The sequence below is a fragment of the Denticeps clupeoides genome, chromosome 17, assembly GCF_900700375.1.
Source record: "Denticeps clupeoides chromosome 17, fDenClu1.1, whole genome shotgun sequence".
Taxonomy (NCBI): Eukaryota; Metazoa; Chordata; class Actinopteri; order Clupeiformes; family Denticipitidae; genus Denticeps; species Denticeps clupeoides.
This window is the reverse complement of record NC_041723.1, coordinates 14,017,918-14,044,306: the sequence shown is the minus strand read 5'-3', so window position 1 is coordinate 14,044,306 and position 26,389 is coordinate 14,017,918. Positions and strand designations below refer to the sequence as shown.

Below are 26,389 nucleotides of genomic sequence, written 5' to 3'. Positions count from 1 at the left end.
TCCGGCATTACAAACAGCCCGATTCGTCCTTGTCTCTCATTATTCCATAAAGTGAGCCCTGTCTGTGGGCCTGGTAGCTGGTCCAGAACCTTCTACACTGGAGACGAGCCTCTTTCTGTGCACATTTGCGGCAGCGGCATGTGCTTCAGTTTCTCCGTTGCCCAGGATTTATGGCACCGCCACGTTTACCATGCCTTAGCACAGTTCCCGACAGGGTCATGTCTGGTTTGAGTGTTTTGATCTGAGTGAGTAATGACCGGCTTGGCTTAAATGAAGCCGACTGCGCTGAATGGTCGCGGATTGTGATGTGAGTTTGCTCTCTGGCCTCGCTGGGGAAGACGGAGCCTCGGGGCCTGTCACAGAAGCAGCGCTGGTCCCTGCTGGATGTTTTCCGTGACACGCTGGCAGAGAGGCTCTCTCAGAGCTGCTCCTGCGGCGACGTCACTTCCGTCAGATTTGGCTCCGCCCCTCTTCAGAGTGATGTAAGTGCCCCAGTCTCTAGAGACTGACCCCAGTGCTGATGTAGTGAAAAACGTAGTGTTAGACTGTGTAGTAGTGTAGAGACTGTAGAATGCTTTTAGTCTCTCTTGTGAGTAGGGCTGCATGATTAGCTTTTTTTGTCTGATATTTTGGATAATTAAGCTCAGAATCGACGGTCCCTGTAATGGAGACTTTTTTGGGATTGGGGAAAGTTTGGGATGGTCCTGAGTTTATCTCTGTGTAGTACAGCATTTTTGGGATCACATGGTGTAGAATCAGCTTTAATCTGAACTGAGAATCAAGGGGACCTGTATTTTTTTTCTCATAAACATCATGCAGCTCTACCTGCAAGTATTTTATGTGCCTTTTTTTGCGTAGTGCTTTGGTGGGAATGCAGAAAAGGCCTCTGGTTGTTGGGTGTCTGTCCGGAGTATGCAGCAAGTACAAAATAGATGTTTGTCATTATTTAATAGGCTCATTTTGCAGAACAATAGCATGCTTTCAGAGTCCATTTCCAGAACTGATGAGGAACATCAGAGGTGCACAATTACTGTTTGGATGCAGCCATGCTTGCCCAACGAGGCAGTGGCTGTATAACCGAAACTTTAATTAAAGGGAGCGGCGAGGCTGCTCGCTCTCTGGGAGGGATGCCAGGCCCATCTCATCTGTAATGGAGCCCTGGTGCTGGAGGACACAGGCCAGCCTCTCTTTTCCTCTCTTACGGTCTCGGCCGCTCAGACTTCTTTATCTCCTGGCTGTACACAAAGCAAAATATTCAGCCTCTTGTCATGTATGTGAAAAAAGTCAAGTTTTTCTCTGTGTGCGTATGTGTTTCTGCAGAACATGCTGCGGAGACAGGAGGAGATGGAGAACGGGACGGCCTGGTCCAACTCCTCGGAGTCCTCAGACGACTCCTCCAGCCCTCAGCTCTCCCTGGGGATGCGGCACGCCCACAAAAACCTGGTGCAGCCTGAGATCCAAGCAGCTGCACCTGCTATAGAGATCTCATTCGCTCTGAGGGAGTCTGCGACCTCCACCCCTACACGACTAGCCGATCAGAAAGAAGAGGAGGATGAAGATGAGGAAGAGGACGAGGTGATAGAGAAAGATGAATCGTCTGTGAAGGAAGCAGAGGTGCCCAATGGCCATACGCGCTTCTCACGCTCTTTCAGCCACATCAGCGAGACCAGTGCTGACGGTGCGCTTGCAGACAGGGCTGCTGGGGAGGCGGTGGAGCCGTCAGAGGTAGCCTCGCTGGTGTCCGTGGATAATGACATGGACAGGCCCAATAGGGCAGAGGCCTCGGAACCATCTCACACCGCTGAACCAGTCAATCGCTCTGATGGGTCCTGCTCTTCCCCAGCGGACCCTGCAACTCAGGACAACCTGGACAACTCTGAGGCTGTACCAGAGGACAAACCCACAGACACGGAGCAGGCAGGCCGTGCCTCACCTAGGACTGAGATTTCATCACAGCCGTGTGGCACTACAGCCGCTCCTGATAGGCCTGGGTCAGTTGTAGAAACCCAGCCCATGGACAGTGAGGAGCTACAGACTCCAGATGGTGCTTTGGAGGATTCTCTGACTGCTGTCATGTCGTCCTTGGACGACTACAGAGGCCAGTTTCCAGAGCTGCAGGTTCTGGAACAGGAGCTGAGATTACTGGAAGAGGTGTTGACGGTGAGTCTGCAGCCTAAAATAGCTGTATGAATGTTCATGCCTTGATTGTAGGTGGTTAGTCATGGAGATGTAAAGACATTCAGGAACTGCCCTACCTCTTGTGGGACTGGGCTCTGGGCGCGCCACTTCCTGGCCCATCACTTGGATGTTCCAGTCCCACAATGCTGGGCGGGATCCTGGCGCTGGGTGTCTGCCTGTTTGAACCTATGACTTCTACCTTCCTAACCCACCCCTTTCCAAGCATATAAGGCTAATAAGTCTTAAACTACACTGAAACAATTAAATTGCTAGTTAAATTGCTTTGATGTTTAATACCTGAGTCCTAGTGAACCAAAACCGATTACTTTATTGATGAAAACATGAAAGCACATTGTAAGTCATTATGGATAAGGGTAATGTAAATATAAATCTTGACTGATCGTTTTCTCCCCTCTTCCCAGGGCCGGAGTCGGAGTCGATCTTCCAGCGTAAGTTTAACTGTGGAAACGGTTCTTGGCAGCTTTGATTTCCTCAACACCTCTGACCTTGAGGAGGAGGCGGAGGCGGAGGATGAGCAGGAAGAAGATGGCGAGAAAAAGATTCCTGCAGACAGGTCAGAGTTCCTGGTAGTTCCAGTCTCACAGACTGTTAGTTGCCAAGACAGGCGCTATTTAAGACCTGCTGTTGCCATCTAGTGGCGTGACAAGGATTCCTCTTAGTTCAATTTAAACTAGGCCAACAGTTTTACTGGTGGGGTTTAAGAAATGTACTGTACATAAACTGCCCAATGTGCGTATAGCAAATAATAAAATATAATAGTAAAAAATATATATCTGTTGAAGACAGCATATTTCTAGCTCTGGTTGGTAATCCCAGCTCATTCAGCACTAGGGAGTACACAACATTGCAATTTTCAGGAAGATTGCTAGAAAGTCTAAACATGTTCATGAAGTGGACCCATCTTTCTACACTGAATGCGACATGCTTGCAGAATAACACAGGGGTGTCACAATTCACGGCCAGCAGGCCACATCCCGGGCACATTGGGGCAGTGGTGGCCTAAAGCAGCCCCGTAATCAGAAGGTTGCCGTTTCGAATCCCGATCCGTCAAGGTACCACTGAGGTGCCACTGTGCAAAGCACCGTCCCCACACACTGCTCCCCGGGCGCCTGTCATGGCTGCCCACTGCTCACTCAGGGTGATGGGTTAAATGCAGAGGAAAAATTTCACTGTGTGCACCGTGTGCTGTGCTGCTGTGTATCACATGTGACAATCACTTCACATCCCACGAGATCACTGTATATAGACTTATTATTATGGCCCCCACAGGAGCTTTATGGACTTATTATTATTATGAAGTGCTGATAACACACAAACTACAGATCCCATAATGCAGTTCTTCAGATACTTTGCCGAACATGATCTTTACACTGCAGCTGAATCTGTGAATCGAACTGTCAGCAAAGTGCGCACTGCATTATGGGATCTGTAGTTTGTGTGTTATCAGCGCTTCATATTGCCGGGCCATAATATAAGATCTATATAAAGTGATTTTGCAGGATGTGGCCAGCAGCCTGCATGTTTGACACAAGTGCAATAATACTACTTACAATACAGTTGTCACTTTGAAATAATTTGATGCATCACTCGGTGCATCAAGTGTGAATAAGATTATCTTGTGTACAATTTTAATGATTAGATTAATCATATTATGCCAAGTAATTCTGTGTCTTTAGGTTGTGGGCATTTTCCGACAAGTATATTCACCAATGTGTGTTTCTAAAGCACACAAAAGAAGCTGTAATGATTACATTTAGCATGATCTCCATTTCATCATCTTAAAAAGGAAAGGACAATGGTATAAATATTCTCTTTGATGAACTGCCTGAGTGTCTCCAGGGGGACTGTCCCTGTTACTTCTGTATGTAAGTCACTCTGGATAAAGGCGTCTGATAAATGCTGTCAATGTAAACATCCAATGACCTGTGGACTGTAGACCAGTAATATGTATTTACTCCTGCAGTTCTACTTTCAAAGTAATAAGGACATTCTGTAGCTCAGCTTGGCAAGTACTATCCATTAAGGTCTACCACATTCGTTGAAATGGGTGTGAAGTGGTGAGAACTCTTCACAGGATTACAAAATGAGATTACAGTGCGGTTTAATCTCTTCTTAATCAATTTAATGTTTGGTGTAGAGAGTCAGTCAGCAGGATTACCAAATGCCAGAAAACATCAGAGAGACCTGTGTGAGTTTTACGTCTGGACCCTGTAAGAAGTGGTGATTACATTTTACACGTCATTTCAGTGAGTGCCACAGCGCCCCAGACAGGCCGGCGGATGAGAGTGCGGGTGAAGACGAAGGCTGTGAAGAGCGCTGTTGGGAGACTCCGTCCGGCCCACTGAGCACTGGGTGTCTGGCTCTTGATCGTGTGCTGCAAGTTCATCTGAAAAACTGCAGCTCAAAATTACTGGTACACTACATTTTTCATGCTGCCCACTGTCATTTTGCAGGTCTGTTGTTGGAAATTGTATTTATAAATCCATTGCTTTAACATTTTTTTTTTTATGGACTGAGATGGATGATTTCTTAAAAACAGATTTTCTTGTTCAGTTTTGCACTGACTGATCACACTGTGTGTGCAGAGGTTGGGCACCTTTGGCCCACTGCGTTGTGGTGAGATGTACGCTCTGGACCAGTTGCTCAGGGAGACCCGTGTCCTGGAACTCATCAGGAGGGTTACCAAGGACAATGCAGATCGAATCATACAGCCTGAAGAAGGTGGGGTGATGCAGAGCAGGATTAATGAAGACTCTACCACTCACATAATAGCCTGGAATTGGGTTATGTCATCCATAAGGACCAAAGAAAAATAAAATGCATTTCTCTCACATTTAACATCCGTAAATATCAGCTCCTTATATGACCATCTCTCTGCTCTGTGTGCTTGATGAATCAGTGGTTCCCCAGCTAGATCAGTGCCAAGGGGCAGTGTCGTTATGGAAGCAGTGCACAGATGGCAGCAGCGTGTACAGCACGTCCACAGAGGCCTTCCTACAAACGCTGGGCACCTCTTACACCAGCAGAGTACCAGAGCGAGTTGCAGGCCTCACAGACACAGGTGTGGCCTTGATCTCACTTTCTTTCTTTGTGTGTGTGTGTGTGTGTGTGTGTGTGTGTGTGTGTGTGTGTGTGTGTGTGTGTTTGTACAGACATGCAGATTAGATTATGGTGATGAAGCGCCAGACTTCACTACAAACTTTATGTTCATTCATAAAAAATATGAACAGCACATTTTGATGCAATAATCAATACATAAAACTAGCGTTTGAAAATAATAGAAAAACTTTATAGTAATAATCACAGTATACTAATGAGAATTTTTCAGAATGCAGCCCAGAGTAAAAATAAAAAGCGGTAAAAACAAGACAGAATAAATAAAAATAATGAAATATGAACACCTTCACTTAAAATCATACTTACACTGCCTGTAACAGAAAATATTCAGTAATAACAATAAAATATTAATTAAAATTAGAAATTTATTGGACACTAATTAAAAGCCACAGTTAAAACGTTTTTATGTATGTTTTAAATTCAGAACCTAGATTTTCTTCTGCATTTATTTCCTTCAATTAAAAATTCTTTTAACCCATAATACTTGAACAACTCTGACCATAATATTCACAGATTTATAAGTTTATATCAGGCAAGCTTATATTTTCTGATGTATTATGGGGAAAACATATTTTTTGAGCATATCACCATGCGCAGCTCTTATGTAAACATTGTCCATCTGTTCAGTGTTTGTGCATCTGGTGGAGAGGATTCTCCAGAAGAAACTTCCCAAAAGAGGAGGCGGCGCAGCCAGAGAAATGATCACCATCTTCCAATTCTGGAGCTACCTGGAAGCTGAAGGGGTGGTGGAGCTGGACACACACATCACCGAGCTGGCTGAGGAGGGTAAGTGTGTGTGAGTGGGAGGAATGGAGAAATATAAACTCGCTGAGTAGACTAGTTTCAGTGTGAATGTTTCTGGGTTTGGGGGTGCTAGAGGGCCATTCATTCCTGCTACTCCAACACAGACATGTCCGGGGAAGAGGTGTGAACTGGGATTCATTAATGAGCCTGTAGTTGTTGTTTTGCCTCGTCACCCAATTCCATGCTCTCTCTCTCTGATTTGTCCTCCCTGCATATTCAGTCTTCTAAATGTCTCCATCTGTCTTCTTTGATTGCCTATTTATGCTCTGAATTTGGTGTGTCCGCGTGTGCAGTGTGGTTGGTTCAGAGCCTCCAGTCTGGAGATCAGGATGTGCTGGTGAAGGCTCTGAAGAAGCCTCTGGAGTGCAGCCTGAAGAGGGAGGGCCTGCGCGCCGTCAGCCTGCTGCTGAGGGACCCAAGAGGGAAGGTGTGCAGCGCTGCCAGCTCCCTGCTCCGGAGCCTGGCCGACCAGACTCGGCACCGAGAGAGAGTAAGACTGCAGCGCTCTCATGTGCACACACAGATATACACCCTGCACACATTCATAGCAACGTGCTAATCTCATTTTCAAAAGGTTTATAACGTTTATGCCATTTTCATGGCATAGTGAACATTTAAATGTCACTCCTGTTTTGCTTATTTACAAGACTGGATTGGGATGTTTTGTAAGTTTTATGTTATCAGTCTTACTTGAAGTCCATTTAATGTTCAATGCACAATAACCCTAACCCTAACACTTAACCTTAACCTTGCTCCAGGGGGAACTGTCCCTGTAACTACTGGTTGTACGTTGCCCTGGAAAAGGGCGTCTGATAAATGATGTAAATGTAAATGTATGCAAATTACCATGACAGCCCTGCATTTACCTCCCATCCCTCTTCTCACCCAGGCGTTAGTGAGCTGCCTGGAACTTCTCGAGGATGAGTGTTTGGAAACACGAGTGTGTGGCTGCAAAGCACTTGCATGCCTAAAGGTCTGCAAACTCACTTTCTGCATACTGTAAAATCAAATTTCCTACCATGATCCAGTACCATCCTATTCTTATTGTGCAATGTCCTCATATTCTTTGTCCATTGTCATATTTTACATTAATGTCAAATTAACAGGCCAAAGAGAGCATTGAGCAACTGGTCTACTTGTGTCGCACAGACAAGGAGGACGTGAGGGATGCTGCCAAGCAAGCTCTGCTAGTGCTGGGTGAGTTCATTTACAATACTTTCATTTTAGAGGCTTTTATTCCAAATTTAAAAAGAACATTTAAAAAATTTAAAGCAAATAATTTAATGTCCGTTTGGCTCTCCGTGCATTGTCCAGGTGAGGAGGGAAAGATGGCCCATCGGCACGTTGAGACGTCACAGGAAGGGATGCCCCGCCTTTTCACCCCTGGCAGCATGGCCAGCACCGCCTTCTGAAGATAACTTTGTAGAACTAGAACTTTCAGTGCCCTTAAAATCTACGGAAACAAATATAAAACTGTTAGTACAATCACAGAGCCATGATTGTGCCACTCGCCTGCACACACAGTCACTTCAATAACGGACATTCTGCTAACTGAATGGGAACAAGTGAAAACTGACATGTACACTTTCAACATAAACACCAGTCAACACGAATAATCATATTCTGTATGTTTTGGAGTAATTATGTTTTTATAATTAATGAGAAGATGCGATACCGTAAAGTGAGCGGGACAGACTGAGAAATGTGGAGAAGGAAACTTTGCAGCCTTATTGTTTGGCCTGGCGGTATGGCTGCCTTCTGATTGTGCAACGTTGTTTTCCAAGTTGCATCAAGACAGATGAGTGGGCAAGCAGACCCGTCAGTCCTGGGTCTGTTCACAGTGTGACCGAAACCCACCGAAAGGTGACAGAAGGGGTCAGTGTGGAGAGCGTTTGTGTATGTGCGATGTTCTGTTGGTATGGGCGGTATGGTTGGTATTGCTCCTCAGGGAGGAGATGGGGCTGAAGTTTCACATCACTTTTGGGCTGAAAGCCTACAGAACCATTATAGTGCCATCATTCCATAAAGTTATTAAATATCCTTTAGAACAGCCTAAATATATTCCATTGGATGTTATTTGTATTCTACATGTGTTGCAAATTACATTACGTACACTGTGTATATGCAGTGTTTTGGGTGCTGATTCCTCAATTCACCACACACTTTGAGACTTAAGCCACTGACAATATAACTGAAAATGGTTTCTGCTGTAAAGTTTTTTTTTTTTAATCATAATTATTATTGTAGAAAGTTGTAAACAGTGGTACACTTTGCCTTTATTGAACAGTTATAGACAATTTCTTGCATGTGAACTCCAGACTGCCCCGCCGCATGCTAAGAAGCTTGACCGAGGGGTTTTATCAGAGAGCCTGGGTTCTAATTTTCTTTGCAGCTTCTTTTACATTTCTGTTGCGGAATGGACAAAGTAACCCTCTTTATTGTAAAAGTGCCTCAATATGATGGGGTGGGGGGTGTTTTAATGAGAGAAATAGAATTTATTTAAAATTTAATGATTGCAGTGGAAGGTGACAGACTGCAAATAGTACAGTATATTTTCATTAAGTCTCAGATTGAGAAGCATTCAATAAAGGAGAAAAAAAGAGATTGATTTTTTTTTTTATAAAATGTATATTGACTTTTGCCATCAACTGTAAAGAACAAAGTATTAAAATGTGTTTTAAAAAAATTCTTGACGTGTATGTCTATTTTCTCGAGTATTATGTACTAATTAGAAAGTTTTGACTGCACAAACATGAATTTTTAGAATTTGTTAATTAGTTATAGCAATATTGGCATTAAATTGTGTTATTAAAATATAAAAGGTCTGCGTGGTAAATTGTATGTCTGGTTGTATGGGTATGTGCATAAACCAGCTGCCGACGCCTAAACACCCCCCCCCTCCACAGAACGCGTCCGCTCATAAACTCTTCCTCATCCCACAGCGCCGTGCGGCCGCACAGGCGCGATTCAAAAGTAGCGCCCCGGCTGGCCAATCGGCGCAGCGCTGCGTTTACGCCCCCTCCCCTTGGCCACCGCCCCCCCTGCGCGCAGCGCAGGCGCATCCACGGCCCCAGGCCGCCATTTTGTGCGGAGCCTACTCTGCAAAAGCGGGAGAGGATTAAAACCGCCGGAGGAGGAAGGACGCAGTTTTACGCCATCGCGGGCAGGAGAAAGAGCGAAGCCTGGACTTTCCGTCGAACTCAACGGGAGCTCAAGCGCACGAATCGCAGGTAAAGCGGCGCCACTTTCTCGAAGCGGGGGCAGTTTTGCAGGAGCTTTAGTCGGCCTCTAGGTGTCACGATGGGGCTCCCAGTCCAGGCGGCTGGCGGGGGGTGTTTGTCTCCCTCTATCGTTATCGAAAATTTAGCCAAAAAACATTTATAACCCAGAAGTTCAGGCTAATGTCCAACTCTTAAGTGTTAACAAGCCCGTATAAGTTCGCTTTTCGGTGGTAAAAACGATATTTGTACACTTTAGTGTTTGTCGCCGTGTTTAGGCCAGGCGTCCATTTTCTTTTTTCTCCTCTTTGTTTCCTGTCTTTGCCCGCCGTTTTCTAACATCTAACGTTCGGCAGCGCAGCCACCGAGCTGTCGGGTGGCCATCTGCTCCCCGCGGGACGCCAAACCGAACACCGTGTCTCGCAATAAACACCAAATTTCACGAACGGCCCGCTTCAAGTAAAAAAAAAAAAAAAGACCTCGAAGTTTCTTCCGTCGTTCGGCGCGCCTTTTTACGAGGCGGGTTAGCTTAGCATTAGCTTCCTCGCTTACTACGAAATTTGCTGGCGCCCCTCATCGCCGAACCCTTCCTGGCTCCCGGGCGAACCGGCCCAGCTCGGGCGGTAGGCTGAACCGGCCCCGACCCCCGTCCACGCCGCAGCGCGGTTCGGCCAGCCCGCTGGCGCCCGGGCTTTCGGGCAGCCGCGGGCTTGTTGCGCAGATGGAAATGGAACGAGGAAGCGGCGCGGGGCTCGGAGAGCGACCTCCGCGTCCCGCTCGACGCGTAGCCGTCCCCGGGCCCGCCCGCCCGCAGCCGCCGACATTTTCCCTCCCTGACCTGGGTCTCGTCGGAGCGAAAAGCGCGGACGGCGGCGGCTTTTCTTTTCGCCGCAGTTTCCCGACGCGTCCCGCCGAGCGCCCACTTATCGAAGGACTACCTCGAGCAGCAGGCGAGAGAAGGGATAAAAACGGCGGAGAGCTCCCTCTACAACCCGCCTGGTAGTGGTACAAAAACACGATTATGACCGTCACCGCCGACACGGTGTGGCCTGTGGCGGCGCGAACATTTATTCTGAAGCCGGCTGTGGGCTTTACGCGGGGCAGAGTCCCGTTTAGCCGGCCGTAAATAAATACGTTTTATGAAGCGGCGAACTTTACTCCGAACATTTTCTTATTTAACTTTTCTTATTTAAACAGCCGAAAATGTCTCGAGACGAGACCTGGTGACCCACAGTGTTGTTTGGCTAAGTCTTATAATGGAGATGTAGCCTCCTCCGGGAGGAAATGTGCTTTGCATACAGGTGCATTCAGACGCAGAAGTTGAGCTTTTCTGTCGTTTTTTTTGTTCCCTGCAGGCCAAGGTGTAGGTTCTATAAGTGGAGGGTTGAGGCAGAGACGCAGGTAGAAAGATGATGTACTCGTTTTTTCTGCAGGTAACTCAAGTGTTTAGGAAGGATGTGTTCTTGGCGTGCTAAGAGCTAAGTGTCTAAGTACCATGTGGTTCTAATTATGTGCGTTTTAGGCCTTAAGTATGGCTTCTTCTACAGTAGATATCAGAGGCAGCAGAAGCTTGTTCAAGGACTTGAATGATATTTTTTGCTCCTTTTGGTATGAGTTACGTTTTATTTAAGTAGCTGTAGTGTGCCTTCATTATATTTCAAGCACTTAAAGACTCTTTTGGGGTTTATAGGTATTACCCATGGAAGGGGGACCGACCGATGCCGTGGTGGAGGAGGCCGGTGATGCATTTAAGGCGAAAGACTGTAAGACGTACGAGCGGCGGCGCGACGAGGACGACGTAGGGGTGGAGCTCTTACACGTGGCCGGCCTGGATGCTGTTGATCAGACACAGGCCGAGGCCGAGGATATGGTGGAGTCCCAGCAGCAGCTAGTTGCTGGGGTGGTGAACAGCAGTGTGGAGATGATGGTAATGGATAGTCTAGATCCTGCACTGTTGCAGATGAAGACTGAGGTCATGGAGGCTGGAGTGGGTGTGAGTGTCGGTGGCACTGTTGGTGTGGCTGGTACGCCTCACGAAGCCACGGCCACAGTCACAACGGTGGACGACACCCAGATCATCACGCTGCAGGTGGTGAACATGGAGGAGCAGCCGCTGGGTCTCAGCGAGCTTCAGCTCCTCCAGGTGCCAGTTTCTGCTGTGCCCGTCACTGCAGCCACAGTGGAAGAGTTGCAGGGCACTCTGGTGGATGCCACAGCTATGCCCAAAGATGGAGAGCCTGTCATCTGTCACACCCTGCCACTGCCTGAAGGCTTTCAGGTTTGTAGTATCTCAGTTGCGGTGTTCAACTTTAAACTCCTCCTTTGGCGTTTTCTGATTCCAACTGAAATCACTGTCCCTTAGGTGGTGAAAGTTGGAGCAAATGGAGAGGTGGAAACTGTGGAGCAGGATGAGCTCCAGCCACATGAAGACCCACAGGCCCATCAGGAGGAAGGAGAGGAGTTGCCTGATGCCCAGAACGAGGACCCAAGCTGGGCCAAAGACCCTGACTACCAGCCGCCAGTTAAGAAAACCAAGAAGACAAAGAAGAGCAAACTGCGCTATAACACAGAAGGTGAAAAGGACATGGACGTGTCTGTGTATGATTTTGAGGAGGAGCAGCAGGAAGGGCTGCTCTCCGAGGTCAACGCCGAGAAGGTGGTTGGTAACATGAAGCCCCCAAAACCCACCAAAATTAAAAAGAAAGGTATGGTGACCCTCCACTGTTTCCATATGACCACAAGTTCCATATAAACACAGTTTTGCTTCAGGTTTTGTGCTTCAACGTAACGTTCTTTGTGACCAGGTGTGAAGAAGACATTCCAATGTGAGCTTTGCAGCTACACCTGCCCTCGGCGCTCAAACCTGGACCGTCACATGAAGAGCCACACAGACGAGAGGCCTCACAAGTGTCACCTCTGTGGACGAGCTTTCAGGACAGTCACGTTGCTTAGAAACCACCTGAACACTCACACAGGTACAGAAGCCTTCCAGGGTCTGAAAAGTCCAGAATAAAAGTTTGAAGAATGGTTTGGTGTGAGAACTTTTTCCCTTTACTTCCAGGTACCAGACCACACAAGTGCACTGACTGTGACATGGCGTTTGTGACTAGCGGAGAGCTGGTGAGGCACCGCCGCTACAAACACACCCACGAGAAACCCTTCAAGTGCTCCATGTGTGACTACGCCAGCGTGGAGGTGAGGCCCGAGTTACCTCGGGTTTAAAATATCCACCGAACGTTTACCAAATGTGAGGGTCTGAAATTCTCCCGTCTTCCTGTGGTTTCCAGGTGAGCAAACTGAAGCGCCACATCCGTTCCCACACCGGGGAGCGTCCCTTCCAGTGCAGTCTGTGCAGCTATGCCAGCAGAGACACCTACAAGCTAAAGAGACACATGAGGACCCACTCGGGTGAGTCGTGTCCCCCAGCAGTGATGCAGTAGCAACGTTTCTCTCTTTCCACGCCTCTGGCTCATTGCTGTCCTCTCATCCCAGGGGAGAAGCCCTACGAGTGCTACATTTGCCACGCCCGTTTCACCCAGAGCGGCACCATGAAGATGCATATTCTGCAGAAGCACACTGAGAATGTGGCCAAGTTCCACTGCCCTCACTGTGACACCGTCATCGCCCGCAAGAGTGACCTGGGTGTCCACTTGCGTAAGCAGCATTCCTACATCGAGCAGGGCAGGAAGTGCCGTTACTGCGAGGCTGTTTTCCACGAGCGTTACGCCCTCATCCAGCACCAGAAGTCGCACAAGAACGAGAAGCGTTTCAAATGTGACCAGTGTGATTACGCCTGTAGACAGGTGAGCACTATTTGGACCGATTTGTACCCTTTTGTTTTTGTCATTTGTGCACCACGGGGTGACTTCTAATGTCATCATTTGTACTGTTTAACAGGAGCGGCACATGGTCATGCACAAGCGCACTCACACTGGGGAGAAGCCGTTCGCCTGCAGCCACTGTGAGAAGACCTTCAGGCAGAAACAGCTTCTGGACATGCACTTCCGCCGCTACCACGACCCCAACTTTGTGCCCACATCCTTCGTGTGCAGCAAATGTGGCAAAACATTCACTCGCAGGGTGAGCACGAGAACCATCTACGTCCTCCGTTCGGTTTGAGGCTGGTAAAGGTTCTTGACCATTCCAAATCCTATGCATGCTTTCAGAACACCATGGCTCGACATGCTGAGAACTGCAACGGAATAGATTCTGGTGATGGCGAGAATGGAGCTCCGCCCAAGAAAACCAGAGGAAGGAAGAGGAAGATGCGAAGCAGGAAAGATGATGATGATGATGACGAAGATAGTGGTGAGTGATGGTTTTAGTTTCATATTAAACACAAGTCTGCTTTTTTTTTCTATTTGAAACCTACCCATCCTGGTTATGTCTCTCAGATGAGCACTGTGAGCCTGATCTGGACGAGATTGAGGAGGAGGACGAGCCTCTCGATGATCTGGATTTGGAAGTGGAGCAGGACCCACCCAGCATTCCCATTCCTGCACCAGCCTCTCCACCTGTCAAGAGGAAACGTGGCAGGCCCCCAAAGAACGCCCCAAAACCTTCCCCGAAACCTGTCGTAAAAACCACTACAGGTATGTTTTCTCTAATTTATCGTTCCATTTATTAGACATAACCTTATAATATAACTAGCATTAGATATATTATAGAGCCTAATTGTAAAATTTTCTGTTCCTGTACAGCAGCGGCCATTATCCAGGTGGAGGATGAAAGCACGGGTGCGATTGAGAACATCATAGTTAAGAAGGAGCAGGAAGCAGAGGTCACTGCCGAACCCGTGGTGGCCCATACCGTGGTTGACACGGTACAGATTCCCGTACCGGAGGCCGCGCCTAACGGGGACCTCACCCCTGAAATGATTCTGAGCATGATGGACCGGTGATGTGGGTGCAGCCAAGAGCCCTTAAACATACACACACCAACACACACGCATGCACGGAGCCCACACACAAACCAAATACACACCCCTTTGCTTTTCTCTGTTGCCTCCCTTCAGCAGTCACCATACTTTCTCATATTTCACTGCCAGACATCACACTCCTGACCATCCCGCCTTTTTTGTGACTATCCCCCCCCCTCCCGTCCTCCTGCCTTTCTGAATTTCCAGCTACATGATGCTGTACACCGAGAGTGTGGTAGAAATATGCATGTACTGTCTTCATTTCATTTTCACTCCTGCTAGTTATCAATGTTAAATTGACCCATTTTCTTCTGTGTGCCATTTTGTGTATGGAAGGGCGGTAGCAGAGACTAGATCTTTATGAGAGGGACTGCACAGTTACTTGGACTTACTGTAGTGCTCGGCATTGTTTTAGTACTTTCCAACTAACACGACTCTTTAATCCTTTCTGCGAGCTTGTTTTGGCCACCATGGCAAATTCCTTTTTAGGCCAGGCCAGGGCTTCATGTACTGTGACTACTGTAACGAATGGACAGTTAGCCATCATTGTTTCACATCCTTTTTTTAATGTTTCATGCAACCTTATTTGCTGCGATTAGCTACCACTTCTCTTCAGTTTTATTTTATTTTTTATTATTATTATTATTATTTTTTTTTTTTTTTGTAGTCACAGAACTTGAATAATGCAGAAGCGCAAATAACCCGTCTGATAATCTGGCCGAGGACTGACTCCATTCATCCATGTTTTCCAATCTGTGGTTGATTGGTTGTACAAACGAAAGTAATCTTGGCTAATTTTGCTTGTACATAATTTTTATTTACATTTTATTATGACCGTTTTAATCTTTTTCTATAGACTTGATGGGCATGAACGCTGGGACGAAGGAGTTTTAACAGTAGTAATCAGAAACCTGCCAATGAAGGCCATCGACATGTTATGTGGTTAAGAATCGTGTGAAAAACCGTGAAGGCAGCGTGGCCCTTCCACCTTCACTTCTGTCCTTCGTAGCTTGAAACGTTGTGTGTTTTTTGCGTGTTCTCTACTCATTATGGAGGGGGGTGGGCAGAGACTTAGAACCTCACCTCCCATAATGCATTTCACTCATGAGGAGTATGGAGAAATTCTCTTAGAGATCTGTGATCCACCTGATGAGTGCCACGCCAAGTTGAATAAGCACGCGATTCGGACCGGTTTTAAACGTGTGGAGGTCCTGTAGATCCAGCTCCAGGTCTTAAATGTAAATGATAGAGATGATTTATTGGAGCAGTGGTCCGACATCACAGACCACTTTAGAGTTGTCATCACCATTTTTCGTCCTGACTGCGTTCATCCTGGGTGTGGTTCGAGGTGGAGAGATGCAGAAACTGTTTTGAATATGCTGGTTGTGAATGGGAGGGGTGCTTTTGTGAGAAGGATGTCTGTACAAAGTTAATCACTCGTTTAAAAAGAAAAATCCTTTAGCAAACATTTCTGATTTTCAAAATGAAGTTTCCTCCTACATGTAATTGCATTTAAATTGCTTTCAATTTTTTGTTAAGCTCTTAAAATTCTAGGTTGATGCATTTTTGTACTTAGCTGTACTGTGTGAATTTTACAATGATCAGAAAACCAACAATATAAAGACATTTATTAGGGTTGGGTGGGGCAGAGGGCCTGAGAGAGATGGTGTGGAGAATGTATTGCTGTACAGCTAATAAAAAAAATATTGGCCTAATTTTTCTGTTTGTGTCCCTTTTTTTAAATTATTTTTTTTAATCTGAAATGCTTTGCAAGGTAGACCATCAGGAATGCTGTGGACCTGGATCAATCCTGGCTCGTATGAGAGTATGTCTAAAGAATATGTGTAGTAGGGAGAAATAAGTCTGTTAATTAAATGCATTCTAAGAATCAATCCAGACTTTCCAAATGTTTTTCTTCCTGTGCATCTCCATAACGCATTAAGGAGAAATTTGTTCTGGATAAAGACTTGAGGCCATGTACACATACATTCCAATACAGATCTGATCTTTACAGCTTCTAGTGAAGGAGGTTTTCCAAGTAAGTAAAATAAAGGATTTTTGAGCTGTCTCGTGTTCTTAAATGAATTCATTTTAGACTACATTTAACATCCATTAGCAACAGTGGGTTTGTTCGACTTGCCATGGCAAACATATTCAAAAGAAATGGGACCCATCATCCCTTTGATATAAAATATTCCTCACAAGTCACTCATGCCTTCCCCCTCTGTACACTGGCAGTAGATGTGATAGGACATGATTCTGCTGTAGACGTCTCCGGACCTTTACATTTAGAGCATTTGCCTGACTCCCTTATCCAGAGCTCCTTACAATCAGTAGTTACAGGGACAGTCCTCCCTGGAGACACTCAGGGTTAAGTGCCTTGCACAGGGACACAATGGTAGTAAATTGCGTTGGAACCTATGATTTTGTGGTCTTCTGGTTCATAGGCAAGCGTTTTACCCTCTAGGCTACTGTGACCCTCACTGCCACAACCATTGAATGACATTCGCAAACACTCCCCAGGTTTCCCATGAAAACATCTCTCCGTATTCTTGCACTGGGGGACTGTCTCCAGTCGTTATATCCCCTTTCTTTATTTTTTTTTTAATCACAGTTATGGATGATGATGATGATGATGTGTAAATGTATTGATGGACTTGTTTATGTTCACCAGAGTCACTGGAGGGTGAAAGGCACAAAAACAGTCGAGGTGTCCACGGCAGGGTCAGACACCATCGCTTCTTATGTAGCTGCGGGTTTTCTCACCCCTCGCTATTTGTCTTGCGCAGTAAGTCAGATGCTAGTCTGCTCTGCTGGAACGTCTCCAGCCGGAGCCTGGCCCCGGCCCGTGTGTCATTTCGCGCTTCTACGTGCGGTGCGGAGGTGTCGCCACCCTTCAGTGGATCTCGTAAGCAAAAAGGTGAGGGCTGGCGTGTCACTTCCTGTCGAAGGCCCTTGTCTGCTGTGGTTTCGGAGAGGGAGCTCTCAGAAGGTGCGCGTTGGCGCCTTTGTCCCCTCCAGAACCCGGGCGGACCAGAAGCATGGCTCTCCAGGTCGTCGTCCCCTTCGGCCTTCAAGGTAAGAAACTCCAACTCCCTTCCTTCACGTTCACGTCCCACAATTCAACTTTAACTTCCATGAAGATGCAGTAAAGTACATCTGCTCCACAGTAAGGATGAAGGCTTTTACTCTTCTGCAGTCCAGTTGACTTGTCTGAGCATGAGTGGCCGTTTGCCTGTGTGTGTGTGTGTGTGTGTGTGTGTGTGTCCCCTTCCTCAGACGATATCACTCGGCTGCTGAAACCTCAGAGGGTGGACTTCATGCGGCAGGTGCATGTGCACCAGTTCAGAGGTCACACCGAGAGCCGGGTGCTGGTGAGCGACACATGGGACCGATCGCACACACGCAGAGCTGAAACAGCGCGCACGGCGTTTTCCAAGGCATGCCGGCGCAGCCTGTGGTTTAGACTTAGCTCGAGTAAGACGTCTGCAGCTTCCTGCTGCATCCTGGCAGGATGGTGGTGCGCTGCTCAGGCCCCTGAACTGAAAGTACATTTTTTACTTAGTGCTCTGCATGTCGTTTACTACGCACATACAGACCAGTTTAAGAATGGGGGAAAAAAAGAGCGATTTAATGCGAAATAAAACGAAGAGTCGAACTTGTAGAGCCAAACCCCCCCCCCCAATGGGCTGTTGTTCTTTAAGAGTTGGTTTCTGCATCTCACCAGCAGGTGGCGCTCTTTACTCATTCTCATTTCTCTGGAGAGGGCCACTTTTCATGAAGATGACAATCCCTGCAGTTGAAAGCTCAGCGGATCCTATCTTGAAGAGTATTTATTAATGATGAAAAGCCTAAAGTTTTCAAGGGAGAAATTACACCAGTTAAATTTAGGCTATTGCTCCCACATCGACATTCTACATTCAGTTCTGTATTTACTTTCATTTTTTTCTGTATGATCAAATTTGTAATTTTGGATAAAATTAAATTAGGAAACTGACACCCTAGACTGATATGGAATGAAATTAATAATGTGAAAGAAATGGTCAGTTTGCCCATATTCATACTCTGCACACTTGTGACTAAGAATCCTAAATAACTGAACCGTAATAACAATGATGATGAGGATGATTGTTGTTATTGTTATTATTGTTGTTGTTTTGTACAGTTTTATTGTATTTATTTGAAATTGGTGTATTTGAAGCCACCGGAGGGCATGTCCTTTTATAATGACATTCACATTCTCATCTGTGCGACTGAAGTCAGATCATAGTCTGGGGTTTAGGGAAGTACAGATGAGGTTCCTCCCTGAGTCCATTTCTCATTTAATTGATTGAAACAAAGAAAAACCATTTTGTTGGCGATGGTTAACATGAGAAACCCTACAATTCCTTCCCGTATCCACTTCTGCTATTTACCAGAACTGCTCATTTGCTCATTGTCTGGATTCAGTACACTAATATTATGTACTCTAGTTATGTCTTTATAAATAACGGTGGAATAACAGAATTATGAAATGAACGTCTTCAGTGTGCCTTCTTAACAGACACCTTTACCAACCGAGATGTTTTCTGACCGCTTTCTCATTTTTGCCTTATTTAGGTTATGACACCATGGAGAGCTCACGTGTTTCACAGCAAGCGACCAGTAAAGGTGTGTGTGTCCAGCACATCACTTCAAAGTCTTGATTGTCCTTCATAAACCTGGGCACAAACTGATGGTGTGGACCATGACCCTCGCTGAGCTACAGATGAACGTGGCGCTACAGAGGCATGAGGGAAAAAAATCATTAAACCCCGAAACTCTTCCTTCACTGACCCAGCACAAAGCAAACAACACAGGGCAGAGAAGTCAAGTGTAGCATTAACCCGGAAAAGAAGGCCCCGGTGAAAGAGAGAGGGGTGGGTGGGCGGGCGAGGGAGAGTTTACTTACGTGAGTCAGGCGCTGTGGTTTTAGATCGGCGGGAAATTACCCATTTTGGGGTGATAAAGGAATTAATCTGGGCATGTGATTATTATTTTTTTCCCCAAAGCACTGTGTGGTGAAACCCGTTAATGTCCTGTATTAGTAAGTGCCACACCCATGTCCATATGTCCCACAGGACCATGTTCAGTGTGTCTGAGTTTGCCCACTGACCTCTCTTCGCCTCTCTCTCTCTTCCCTCCCTCCTCCTACTCTCCCACCACAGCATAGCCTCGCAGTTATTTGCCCTTCGGTTACCACGTGTGTGCATGAGTGTGTGTGTGTGTGTGTGTGTGTATATGTGAGAGAGAGCGTGCCAATTGACTCTCAGTGTTGTCTCTCACTCCAGGCAGAAAGTTCCTTCAGCTATTTAGAGATCTATGCCATCATCATCGAGAACATCAACCAGGTAAATCACCAGCTCCCCGTTCTGTCTCCTCTATCCCAGCTGCACAAGACTGTCAGGATGTATGATATTTATATATGTGTGTGTGTGTGTATATATAAACATATAATGTATGTGTGTGTGTGTGTGTGTGTGTGTGTGTGTGTGTGTGTGTGTGTGTATATATATATATATATATATATATATAGATAGATAGATAGATAGATCCTGAATCTGAATCTTTTATAATGTCACTGGACCTTTGTTGTGAGGGCTCTGTCTCGCCATGCTGTAAGATGCCAAGTGGGGATGTGTGAAGGTGTGGGCTGCTGTAGAATTGGAAAAGGAGAAATGACTCCTCTTGTGGTCTTATGCTGAAGAGACGGCACTAAGGTGCTGAAGCTGCCCAGCCCTGTCAGAGAAACAATTTCCTGAACACACTTCTCACTTTGAGTGTGTTTTATTGTTTTGTCTGCTTGGATGTGATCTGATTGCACATTTTTCTGTGATGTATGTCCCTGTCTTAATGACAGGAAGATGCATGTTTGTCCTCCTTCATCAGGTTGTGATTCAAACAGACAGGCAGGTCTACTGGTTCGGCCTGATGTCGGTGGAGAACCTTGAGGCTGTGGTCAGTCATGTGACCGCTTCACTAAAGAAGATATTTCCTGATTCATCACCAGGGTGAGCAATTCACAATGAATGATACAATCACACCTGTTGGTGGCCACAGTGCAATGTCCATCTGTAATTTTACTGCCTTCAAGTTGTATATAAGACTGCGACTTTAAAACTGACTGAGGTGGAATTCACCCAGCAGTGCATTAAAATACTTAGAAAAGTGTTATTTTTCCTCTTATATCTACTTACCTTTGTTGAGAGGAGGCTCCTGGTGTCAGGATTAAATGAATTTAAGAACTAGCAGGTGTTAGTGTTAATAGTAATGTAATAGTCTATTTTGATTTTATCTCCAAATTTAGCCAGAGAGATGTACAATTCCAGGATCTTAGCAGGACCTTTAGCAAAAAGTAGTTTACTTGAAGTTCATTTTAAGAAGTATGCTTGAGTACAAGTATAGTAAGTATAGTCATGTATTTGTAGTGTACTAGAAATTATACAAATTTAATACTTATTCAGACAAAATTTCTAAACGTCAATGACTTGACCTTATTCTGTACTTAAATCAAGATATGCTCAGTGTTACAGGCTCACCAAACAAAGTCTCTGTCAAGACCTCTGGTTTAACAGTTTCTTTCCAACCACTTAACCATATTTACAGGGTAAAGAAAAAGGAAATGGATATCCCAGCCGAAAAGAACAAAAGATGGAACGTTACTGGGTCAGCCACATCATGGGCTGTCGTACCCAGCTCATTCCCCCGCCTATTAAAAGAAAAATGTATTCAACCTAATCAAAAACCAAACCACCGGCAATCTCCAAACCCCGGCATTCTAATCACATAGAGGAAACTCCAAAAAAAAAGGGTGCTACTGCTGCTGTCAGGTGGGGTGGTGGGTCACATCGATAGGCTCTAGGCGCTTAATTCGTACAAAGGAAGGCAGAGAGAGAGAGAGACAGAACACACTCCCGCTGCCAGTGTGCGGTATTGCAACCACATGCCCTACATAACACCAAGTATTAGTACTCTGTGGCAGAAAGAAGTAAAGTATACTGAACTATAAGCTTTAGTATTAAGGTAGAAATGTACATATTAGTGTACTTATCAGTATAAGTCAAGTACACTGCACTATATTATTTTTAAGTGTATACATGTATATTATATATTAGTGTGTAAAGTGAACTTCAAGTGTACTGCCTCAGTTTTGGTATAAAATAAGTATACTCGTAGTGCACTTGTACAAACTACTTTTTGCTAAGGGGAGTGGCGGAGTGGCGCGGGATCATTTCACTCTAAATTGTTGCGAGCTGTGATTTTTAGGTTCTACTCTCAGGCAACTGTTTGTTACTCGTCTTGCCTTGGCAGGAAGCTCCTGAAGAAAGTCCCACCGGACCTACAGGAGCGTCTGTGGACACTGACGTCCAGCGTGGAGAACTATCTGAATGGGACACAAGGGCCGTGTGGTCAGTCTGTCCATCAAATGATGTTGTTTCTTAATGTCCTTGAGATTTTGCTGAACCTGCATGTGTAGTGTGTGTGTGTGTGTGTGTGTGTGTGTGTGTTGCTTTGAAGGAGGGTTTTCTGATACGTATGAAGCTCTCTGCGACTTCAATGAGTTTCCTTGCCGGCAGGAAGTGCAGTGGGTGAGTGCTGTCACATGTAACATTTGACAGGCTACCGCATCTACGATTCAGACCGTCCGGAATGGTGACATCTGCTTCTCTTGATATTTTAGGATGTTGACAATATTTATCATGTTCAAAACTGTCGAGAATTCAAGCTGTTGGACTTCAGTCACCTTGACAGCAGGTGGGTGGAGGAATATAATTGTCCCTGACCTGTCTTTCTCAGCAATTGCTATCCATCACTGTCTTTTTTCTTTTTTTATCTCCAGAGACTTGTCCTTGGCTGTAGCTGCCCTGTCTTTCAGCCACTGGTTCACCAGGATCTCCAGCAAAGACTTCAAAGTGGTAAAGCAGCGGTGCCAAGCAAACAATTAAATGGCACATAATGACACAGGCCCATTTATCATGACACAAACCCCATTTCCTGTGCATTCTGGGGCAGTGGTGACCTAGCGGTTAAGGAAGCGGCCCCGTAATCAGAAGGTTGCCGGTTCGAATCCCGATCCGCCAAGGTGCCACTGATGTGCCACTGAGCAAAGCACCGTCCCCACACACTGCTCCCCGGGCGCCTGTCATGGCTGCCCACTGCTCCCTCAGGGTGATGGGTTCACTGTGTGCACCGTGTGCTGTGCTGCTGTGTATCACATGTGACAATCACTTCACTGGAAATGTACTGTTCTGTCCTGTTTTGGGGATGGTTTGCTTAAAATGTGGAAATGATACCACAGTTGCAGTTAAAAGCTTGTTTGGTCCTGAATGTCATTTTTTAAAGTTTTTTTCTGGGGTGTAATGATTGCACATCCCCAATGGGCACACTGTGTAAAATGTAAACAAAAATGAATGCAAAGCAAATCTCAAATCTAACAAACTCATATTGTATGTATTGCATAACATAAAAAAACATCAAATGTTACAAATGACCAGGGCAAAACAGGTTACAGTAATATCTTGTCAGGCAGAAATGTAATGGAATTTGCACTTCACTCTATCACCTTTAAAAAATCGACAATGGTTTGAGCAAAGGCCTATTTAATTTTGATTGCTTACTCTTCTTTATTAACAGCCCCCGGATGTCCAAGAGCAAATAATCTACATGATTACCAGATCTCCAACACTGGAGGATGTCTCACTGGAGAGCTGCGGACTAAAACTGTTGGTGAACATATCATGCAACATTACTGCAACATTCATTGACCTCAGTCTCATAAATACACTGTGTCTTATGTATAAATTCATCAGACATGTCACTGTGCGCCACACTTACTATTTTTTATTAACTCAGGGACTTCAATATCATTGAGGGACGTGAGGAAAGACCACTTCTCAATTACATTCCCATTAAAACTGATCCTTTTTCTTTGCGACTTTTGTAGTGACTTTTGTATGAACATGGCCCGGGCGCTCCAAGAACACAATTCCTCTGCCCTCCGCATCATCAATCTGTCAGCCAATCAAATTGAAGACAAAGGTGCACCTGACTTTGCATTTACAGCATTTATCAGACGTCCTTATTCAGAGTAACTTACGATCAGAAGTTAGAGGGACGGTCCTCATAGGGACACTTGGGGTTAAGCGTCTTGCTCAGGAACACAATGGTAGTAAGTGGGGTTCGAACCTGAGACTTTGTGGTCTTCTGGTTCATAGGCGAGAGTTTTACCCTCTATGCTGCTACCACTCCCATACATATGCATCTCATTTTTTTATATTTGTGTGTGAGTCTCAGGTGTAACAGCACTTAGTCAGCAGCTGGATAGGCTGCCCTGTGGCCTGACACACCTGTCCCTCTCTAAGGTTGCCCTCACCCCTAAAGGTAATTGTTTTGCTTCAGAGAAACAGTGTGACTGCTGTGTTTAAGGCTCCCCCACATGCATTTCAGAAAACACTACCCTGCACACACACTAATGTACAATTAAGGACTATTAGCTCGCTTGTGTCACTATTTTGGTTCTCATACGGGTGGTATTCTGGCTCCTATTATTGGAGCTGATAGGATGCTTAACTGCTCTGTAGTTATTATTCCCATAATACCCTCAAATGTAGTACAGTTCATATCCTCAGTCAGTAATAAATAATATTCATATTAGAAATAAAACCACCTTGTGTGTCAAAAAGTTAAATGTAATGCTGTATTTTAATGCCATAATGTTGGCACTTGAAGAGCTAAGCGTTTATAGAGATGGTAAGAGATGGTGTGATAAGTTTGAGACCCAGTGATCTAGTCCCATGCCATTGATCAGTTCAAGTTTCTGTTTAAAAATCTCCTAAAAAAACATCATGCTGTCCTACTTGAACAATGCACATCTCCTGTAGTCACGTGTGGACTTGATAAATGGGGTAGTGGGTATATGACAGGCTATGCATGTGTACCGTTGCACTTTTCGGTTGATTATCCTATTGCATTTGTACATGGTTCCTTCCTACCTAAAGGTGTAGGCAGTTTGGCTGGCGTCCTCGTTCAGAGCAGGTCTCTCTGCGGCTCCCTGACCCACCTGGACCTGTCGGGGAACCCAGGCAGCATGGCTACGGTGGAGGCTACGGTGAGGGGTTGGAATTTTTCTCCCATAAATGCATTAAGACGTTTTTTTTTCGTCTGGCCTGTCTCAAGTGACAGCCTGTATGTGTGTTACTTGATACCGCCTCGACTTAATGATGTGAAAGTCAAATCCATTTTGACAAATGGACTACCAGACAATATTGAGTTTTTTTTCTCGTCTAAAAGGCTTTTAATGTGACACGGTGAGATCATGATGCTCCTCTCTCACAGAGTCTGTTTAAGTTCCTGTCGGGTCCCAATGTTCTGTCTTTCCTGGACCTGAGCTGCACTGATTGTCCTTTGGACACGGTGAGCACCCTTTGTTCACCATTTGCTTTGTCACTGAGAAGGGCAAAAAGCCTGCTGTTGTGTAATCATGTCATGTTCAATCCTGTAGTTGTTTGTTTCACTGTCTGTGGGCTGCTGCTCCAAACTGAGTCATCTGAACCTCTCCAGAAACATCTTCTCCCACAGGTGAGGCATCTTCAAGTCTCTTTGCTGCCTCCTTGTAAAGGAATCTATATAACCTGAGTTGAATTTGCTGAACCAAATGACCCACAAAGTCACAGGCTTGAGGCCCAGTAGAGAGAATATTGAGATTTTGGTTTTCATCCAGTACAAACAACAGCACATGGATATATGATAAGACCTGTTTTGAGTTCTTGAGGTTGCTGCTGTTGAAGGTTTGCCGTGGAAGTTACTCAGTGGTGACAGTAATATGGAACCATAAAGAGGATGATAGCTAATTACATTGATTTCACTATGGTTAGTTGAGATTATTACGTAGTATTATGTAGTAGGATACAAATATAATAGGGTGGAGGTGTTTTCCAGGGCAACAACTGAATACCTGAATTTCACCGTCGTCGAGGCGGTTAAATAACATGGTAACTGCTGTGTTACCATGCTGTGTCTGAAGGTTTTAATGTTGCTGGATTTGGGGAATGTTTGGATAATGCTTGGACTGTATTGTATTTGGCTGTTGACTGATGACTGATGGTTGTCTACTGCCAGGAAGGTGAAGGAAGTGACTCGCAGTGTGAGGGAATTCTTCAGTAAAACGGCTGAGCTCAAGTACATTGGCCTGGCAGGAACCAAACTGCCCCCTGATGCCCTCAGGTGGGTCACACACATTTCTGCACCAAATAGATGTACAGTACAGGCCAAAAGTTTGGACACACCTTCTCATTCAATGTGTTTTCTTTATTTTCATGACCATTTACATTGGTAGATTCTCGCTGAAGGCATCAAAACTAGGAATGTGGAGTTATTTACTGTGACTGTTATGTACGGGGACTGTGGGGACCAGGTCTCCACTTTTTGTTAAGTACATAACTCCACATGTGTTCATTCATAATACCAATGTAAATGGTCATGAAAATAAAGAAAACACATTGAATGAGAAGGTGTGTCCAAACTTTTGGCCTGTACTGTACATTGCATGACTTTAGTAGTTACAAACACTTATGCACATGTGCACTGGGAAAAACGATCATGAATGCATAATGTTTCTTTAGGCTGTTGCTACAAGGTTTAGCTACTAATACCCATCTGTGTGGACTTGAGCTGGACATCAGCTGCTGTGAGGTACCAGTTTTTGTTGTTTAACATGAGCATGTTTTCCACTGCATTCATTAACAGAACCTAACAGGAACTTGTGCTTTTTCCCCATACAAGAAATTGACTAAGGTCCTATATTCAAATATATGCTAAGCATAGGATTTGGTCACTAGTGGAAGGTCAAAGGTGTCCTCAGAATTTACATAAGTAGGTAAACCAAGAAAAAAATCTGTACACACCATGATTTTTTGTTAGTTTTTTAATAATATTTTTATAAATGGTTTATAATGGCGGGAGCCCATTGATTGACAGATTTCACACATGTGGTCTGCACTATTACTGATTCTGCATGATGTAAACCTGCTCTGGCCAATACATCACATATGCAGACATCAATAAATGCCTATAGTCTTAAAAATATGTATATAAACAGTTCCAAATGGTGCTGGTA

The 26,389-nt window shown here is 45.3% G+C and overlaps 3 protein-coding genes and 1 long non-coding RNA gene across 13 annotated transcripts in view; 3 read left to right on the top strand and 1 right to left on the bottom strand.

Annotated features, from left to right (window-relative positions):
* Positions 1–8,808, top strand: part of ripor1 (RHO family interacting cell polarization regulator 1) — a 31,786-nt gene extending 22,978 nt beyond the window's left edge. For 5 of the 7 annotated variants that reach the window (XM_028958708.1, XM_028958707.1, XM_028958711.1 and 2 more), the window contains exons 13-23: positions 339–482; positions 1,321–2,160; positions 2,601–2,752; positions 4,447–4,612; positions 4,785–4,920; positions 5,099–5,260; positions 5,944–6,102; positions 6,414–6,610; positions 7,010–7,093; positions 7,227–7,317; positions 7,435–8,808. In XM_028958708.1, the coding sequence (XP_028814541.1) occupies positions 339–482; positions 1,321–2,160; positions 2,601–2,752; positions 4,447–4,612; positions 4,785–4,920; positions 5,099–5,260; positions 5,944–6,102; positions 6,414–6,610; positions 7,010–7,093; positions 7,227–7,317; positions 7,435–7,532 (2,229 nt within the window). In that variant the 3' untranslated portion in view covers positions 7,533–8,808. The remainder of the gene's footprint in view (positions 1–338; positions 483–1,320; positions 2,161–2,600; positions 2,753–4,446; positions 4,613–4,784; positions 4,921–5,098; positions 5,261–5,943; positions 6,103–6,413; positions 6,611–7,009; positions 7,094–7,226; positions 7,318–7,434) is intronic. The other 2 variants (XM_028958713.1, XM_028958712.1) reach the window with 1 other exon arrangement.
* On the bottom strand, positions 7,337–10,166 carry LOC114767152 (uncharacterized). Its single transcript, XR_003742895.1, has 2 exons — positions 9,891–10,166; positions 7,337–7,573 (listed from the first exon to the last, which is right to left on the bottom strand). It is a non-coding gene; the product is annotated as an uncharacterized LOC114767152 (long non-coding RNA).
* Positions 9,194–15,914, top strand: ctcf (CCCTC-binding factor (zinc finger protein)). Of its 4 annotated transcripts, none has more exons than XM_028958716.1 (11): positions 9,194–9,350; positions 11,029–11,616; positions 11,701–12,043; positions 12,143–12,313; positions 12,400–12,533; positions 12,626–12,746; positions 12,831–13,141; positions 13,236–13,418; positions 13,505–13,646; positions 13,733–13,930; positions 14,039–15,913. In XM_028958716.1, the coding sequence occupies exons 2-11, from the start codon at positions 11,038–11,040 to the stop codon at positions 14,236–14,238; spliced, it is 2,382 nt and encodes a 793-aa protein (XP_028814549.1). In that variant the 5' UTR covers positions 9,194–9,350; positions 11,029–11,037; the 3' UTR covers positions 14,239–15,913. The 4 variants fall into 4 exon arrangements, with proteins under 4 accessions (XP_028814549.1, XP_028814548.1, XP_028814547.1 ...); XM_028958715.1 differs by lacking the exon at positions 9,194–9,350 and adding an exon at positions 9,821–10,771 and having other exon boundaries at positions 14,042–15,914; XM_028958714.1 differs by lacking the exon at positions 9,194–9,350 and adding an exon at positions 9,825–10,771 and having other exon boundaries at positions 14,039–15,914.
* Positions 15,915–17,211: 1,297 nt separating this feature from the next.
* carmil2 (capping protein regulator and myosin 1 linker 2) overlaps positions 17,212–26,389 on the top strand; it is a 28,134-nt gene continuing 18,956 nt past the window's right edge. The window contains exons 1-17 of the mRNA XM_028958442.1: positions 17,212–17,334; positions 17,536–17,630; positions 18,856–18,906; positions 19,566–19,625; positions 20,164–20,285; positions 21,586–21,683; positions 21,793–21,863; positions 21,956–22,029; positions 22,115–22,190; positions 22,909–22,997; positions 23,219–23,313; positions 23,569–23,655; positions 24,273–24,382; positions 24,610–24,687; positions 24,776–24,852; positions 25,393–25,497; positions 25,896–25,965. Coding sequence (XP_028814275.1) covers positions 17,298–17,334; positions 17,536–17,630; positions 18,856–18,906; positions 19,566–19,625; positions 20,164–20,285; positions 21,586–21,683; positions 21,793–21,863; positions 21,956–22,029; positions 22,115–22,190; positions 22,909–22,997; positions 23,219–23,313; positions 23,569–23,655; positions 24,273–24,382; positions 24,610–24,687; positions 24,776–24,852; positions 25,393–25,497; positions 25,896–25,965 — 1,395 coding nt within the window. The 5' untranslated portion in view covers positions 17,212–17,297. The remainder of the gene's footprint in view (positions 17,335–17,535; positions 17,631–18,855; positions 18,907–19,565; positions 19,626–20,163; positions 20,286–21,585; positions 21,684–21,792; positions 21,864–21,955; positions 22,030–22,114; positions 22,191–22,908; positions 22,998–23,218; positions 23,314–23,568; positions 23,656–24,272; positions 24,383–24,609; positions 24,688–24,775; positions 24,853–25,392; positions 25,498–25,895; positions 25,966–26,389) is intronic.